Raw genomic sequence first — 5,328 nt, 5'->3', positions numbered from 1 at the left:
TAAGCGTTGATCAGTTAGTCAGGAAATCTTTCAAATATGGAGATTGTGGCACCGTAGATGAAAATTGTTGAGCATACTGAGATCTGGCAACAGTTCATAACAAAGTTTTCGATCGTGTATTGTTTCCCAAAATATGAATTTAAATGTAGTCATCTTACAAATGGGTAGCGTTATTTCTGCATTTTATCTGAGATTATACGAAAACGATTCCTACTGAAATTTCTGTTGAGTAATTTAATGATATTGTAATATTTCTTACAAGGACAATGTGTCTTTTTGTGAATTATCCAAAGTTTTTCGCTGACTTACTGTTGTTTTTAGTCGGAGTTGGCCTTATTTGGAAAGGCACAGTTATTAGTGAATTTAACAAGTTTGTTGATCCCAATTACTTCATATCAATTGAACCTCTTACAGCACTTATTGTGTCAGGCGTGTGGGTTTTGATTACAGCTGTGTCAGGATGCATTGGAACGTTTACCAGCAGGACAAAATGGTTTAAAGTATCCTTGTATTTGATTTCTGTACCAATTGTTATACAGATTATTGGAAGTTTAGCAATTATTGTAGGGAAGAAAAATATATACAGTGAGGGCACTGCAGATGATAGTGTATTAATAGAATACTTATATAAGTCATTGGAAGAAGAGAAAAATAGAGATTATTGGGTGAAATTTCAGAGACAGTACAAATGTTGTGGAGTAATTGGCCTCCAAGATTGGAAACAAATAGTTCCTAATAATTATCCGCCCACGTTCTGTAAAACAGTATTCGTCAAAGGACCGTACTTTCGTCATGGATGTTGGAGCAAAATTAAACAGCAAATAGAAGTAAATAGTGTAACTAAATTTGCTTTCATCGCTTTAATTTTTGTAATACTTGAACTTGGGTATGCTATGTTAACAATTATTGTCATATCTAGATTAGACAGAATGAAGGATTAAATTTGTTATAAAGTAATAGGGTAGTTCTTTACAATACTGGTGTGGCTATTCTAGCATATGTGGAGATCCCATATTGTGGTATATGCAGGGGTGTAGCCACGGGGGCTCATCGGGGCTAGGCCCCCAAGTGATTTCTTGTCCCCCCAAATGACCAGCTTTTAAAACATCATCGTAAAATTATCTCGCTTCAGTCATTTAAAAATAACAAAGTTTTCATATAATTAATAACAATGGTCAACAATGAAAATGCTTCGGAGATTAAAGTAACCTATTCTTACTCATTTTAGGGCGCTGAAAACGAATATGAAATTAGTTTTTGAAGATTGGTTCGGGTTTCAAAGAAATACGTTATCACCGGATGTGCTCCGGTGGGCAAATTAATGGTTCGTGGCAACAAGAGCTGTTTGCTTATTTCAATAAACTTCCATTGTTTGACGGTTAGTTTCATTGCTATCCTCAGGGATGTACGCAGGGATGGGTCCTGCGAGTCTTGACACCCCGAATTTCCGACTTTCTTGTAAATTTAGTCTAATTTCAGGTCCGATTTTACAAATTTTAATATAACAGCCTCAAATTGTATTTGGTCCCCGAAAAGCTTAAGACCCCTTACGAAATAAATTCCTGCGTACGTCTCTAGCTAGCTTTATTAGTGCAGTCAAATTAGCAAAAAGTAAGGAACAAAGTAGTAACAAGCTGAAAATCGGTACAGATGTTGAGAATGATGTTCTAAACAATATACTAAAAGTCCCCTGAAATCCCAGGTGACCTTCGCCGCCATATTGGAAAATGGCGGCTGGAAGTGTCAAATGAACAATACCCAGATAAAAATAGCAATATCTTCGCTATGGGTGGACATAAAAAGATAAACTTAGTGTCAGAACATAGATAACACAATATTTTTAAAGAAAAACAATTTTTTAAAAACGCATACTTTTACAAATATTTAGCTCTAAATTCTAAAATTCCGAAAAATACCGTCAAACTGATTTACAATTTTAATGAACTTAGGAAGTAAATATTAACAAGTTAAAATTTGACATAGATGTTGATAAAGATTATTTAAATGACATACTAAAATCCCACAACTTCTTCGTTCGCCATATTGGAAAATGTCTAAATGTCCGAAGTAATTGAAAGATAATATTTTGTTAAGTGAAATACAAAATCTGGACGGGGTTAAATATTTGAGAAACTGTAAATGCAGTCGATCCGAAGTTAATTGGGATCAATGGTAATGCAAGGGGGGAAACACATTACGACGTGTTTAAGGTTTTCCTCCGCCATATTGGTAACCGCCATCTTGTAATCAACTTGTTTATTGTAAATGGCAGCATGGTCGTGTGACATATTAAACAACATCCTCATTTGAAGGGAAACCCAAAGGTAAGGTTATTTTTCCAAAACCTGCATCAGTTTTGAAGTTGTTAATAGATTTAGGATATGTTAAATGTGAAATGGTGTGATATGTGCTGTGCTAAGTTTCAAATTGAAAGATAAAGTAAAGGTCAAGCTTTGTAACATCTTACCTTACGTATTGTTTAATAACCAGGAAAAGAGAGAGCTAATACACATGAGACAATTACAATCACATGACATGTTCAGCATGCCCACCATTCTGTTCTATGTATAGCCTTAACCATGATCATAGTTGGTGATATTCGTTGACAGACCATAATGATTCTCCTTTTCAGGTAGCCAATGTCAATAATTTTACACTTTTAGACAATAGCTTTAAAGTGTCCCTAAAGATAGAAATCCAAAGGAGGTAGGCCGAGGGACCTTGCTGGTTACTCAAATGGTCCATGCCGACCTCCGGGAACCGGGAACAACCGGGAAAGTGTTCATTGAACCATCGATTACATTACCTCCATAATGCGGTGGTGCCCCATCTTATTGCCAATATTGACGAAATCGCCTTTCCTCGTTCAACAAAAGTGGCATAATAGTGTTTTCAAGCATATCTCCATATTGTGCAACATCCCAAGTCCCATCAATGAAAACAGGTCCAATAAGTTTTCGCCCCAAATTCCACACCACACCATTACCTTAACACACCATCTTGCATCTTTGATGCATCTATCTAATTAAAAGTTGTATTAACCCTGTACCGAACATTTGCCCAATACCGAGAAATCCTATGGTAAAGCTTTTTTTTTCTTTTTTCAAAATCTGCAACGGTTTTGAAGTTGTAAATTGATTTAGGCTAGAATATGTTTTTTAAACTTAAATTTTGTTATGTGTGGAACATTGTATAGACGGGAACCGACTTTCCCTTTTTCTTTCTTCTTGTTGGTAGGACAGGATGCTAACTCGAGAAGAAAGAATTGAAATTTGCCTTTTGGCTGGATGATGCAGTTCAGCAATAACATCCGTCTTCAAAGAGCGACATCCTAATCGCGAGCCGGTAACAGACGGTGCTGTACGAATACTAATCTCCAAATTCATGGCAAAGGAAAATGTTGATGATTTACCTCGATTAGGACGACCACGAAATGCAACTGATCCAGACACATCAACAGCTGTGTTGGGTGTATTGGTGAAAAGTCCTACGAAGAGTGTGCGACGTCTATCAAGTGAATATAATGTTAATGTCAAAAGTGTTCAAAGAATATTAAAAAGGGAAAAGTGGCACCCTTAAAAATTAAAGGTGAAACAAAAACTGCCAGTGGATGATTTAGATAGACCAATGGAGTTTTGTGAGTAGGCGTTGGCCCAGATAGCTCGCGACCCAGTGTTTAGTCATAACATTGTTTTTAGTAATGATGCAAATTTCTATGTAACAGGTGAGATTAAGAACCAAAATGTCCGATACTGGGCTAATACAAATCTTAATTGGATAGATGCATCTAAGATGCAAGATGCAGGTAAGGTAATGGTGTAGTGTGTAATATGGGGCGAAAACTTATTGGACCTGTTTTCATTGATGGGACTTGGGATGTTGCACAATATGGAGATATGCTTGAAAACACTATTATGCCACTTTTGTTGAACGAGGAAAGGTGATTTCGTCAATATTGGCAATAAGATGGGGCACCACCGCATTATGGAGGTAATGTAATCGATGGTTCAATGAACACTTTCCCGGTTGTTGGATAGGTCGGCATGGACCAGATGAGTAACCAGCAAGGTCCCTCGACCTACCTCCTTTGGATTTCTATCTTTAGGGACACTTTAAAGCTATTGTCTAAAAGTGTAAAATTATTGACATTGGCTACCTGAAAAGGAGAATCATTATGGTCTGTCAACGAATATCACCAACTATGATCATGGTTAAGGCTATACATAGAACAGAATGGTGGGCATGCTGAACATGTCATGTGATTGTAATTGTCTCATGTGTATTAGCTCTCTCTTTTCCTGGTTATTAAACAATACGTAAGGTAAGATGTTACAAAGCTTGACTTTTACTTTATCTTTCAATTTGAAACTTAGCACAGCACATATCACACCATTTCACATATAACATATCCTACATCTATTAACAACTTCAAAACTGATGCAGGTTTTGGAAAAATAACCTTACCTTTGGGTTTCCCTTCAAATGAGGATGTTGTTTAATATGTCACACGACCATGTTGCCATTTACAATAAACAAGTTGATTACAAGATGGCGGTTACCAATATGGCGAAGGAAAACCTTAAACACGTCATAATGTGTTTCCCCCCTTGCATTACCATTGATCCCAATTAACTTCGGATCGACTGCATTTACAGTTTCTCAAATATTTAACCCGGTTCAGAATTTGTATTTCACTTAACAAAATATTATCTTTCAATTACTTCGGATATTTAGACATTTTCCAATATGGCGAACGAAGAAGTTGTGGGATTTTAGTATGTCATTTAAATAATCTTTATCAACATCTATGTCAAATTTTGACTTGTTAATATTTACTTCCTAAGTTCATTAAAATTGTAAATCAGTTTGACGGTATTTTTCAGAATTTTAGAATGTAGAGCTAAATATTTGTAAAAGTATGCGTTTTATGAAAAATCGTTTTTCTTTGAAAAATGTTGTGTTATCTATGTTCTATAAAACGACACTAAGTTTATCTCTTTATGTTCAACCATAGCGAAGATATTGCTATTTTTATCTGGGTATTGTTCATTTGGCACTTCCAGCCGCCATTTTCCAATATGGCGGCGAAGGTCACCTGGGATTTTAGAGGACTTTTAGTATGTTGTTTAGAACATCATTCCGAACATCTGTACCAATTTTCAGCTTGTTACTAATCTGTTCCTTTCTTCATTAAAATTTGAGCTTCAGTTACTGCATTATTATTGCTCGCACTTCATCGCGGACAATGAAACATAAACCACTTCACTGTATAGTTCAGGGGCGGATTAAAGGAGGGGGCGAGGGGGGCGATCGCCCTTTCCCCAAGAG

The 5,328-nt window shown here is 36.3% G+C and overlaps 1 protein-coding gene across 1 annotated transcript; it reads left to right on the top strand.

The window, feature by feature from the left end:
* The first annotated feature begins 266 nt into the window (after positions 1-266).
* On the top strand, positions 267-941 carry LOC145692056 (tetraspanin-9-like). The gene has a single exon (XM_081767346.1). The coding sequence runs from the start codon at positions 267-269 to the stop codon at positions 939-941; it is 675 nt and encodes a 224-aa protein (XP_081623472.1).
* The last annotated feature ends 4,387 nt before the right edge of the window (positions 942-5,328 follow it).

This window comes from Thermobia domestica, chromosome 8 (genome assembly GCF_964235325.1).
Source record: "Thermobia domestica chromosome 8, izTheDome1.hap1.1, whole genome shotgun sequence".
NCBI lineage: Eukaryota > Metazoa > Arthropoda > Insecta > Zygentoma > Lepismatidae > Thermobia > Thermobia domestica.
The sequence above is the reverse complement of the archived record's forward strand: the minus strand, read 5'-3'. Positions and strand labels throughout refer to the sequence as shown.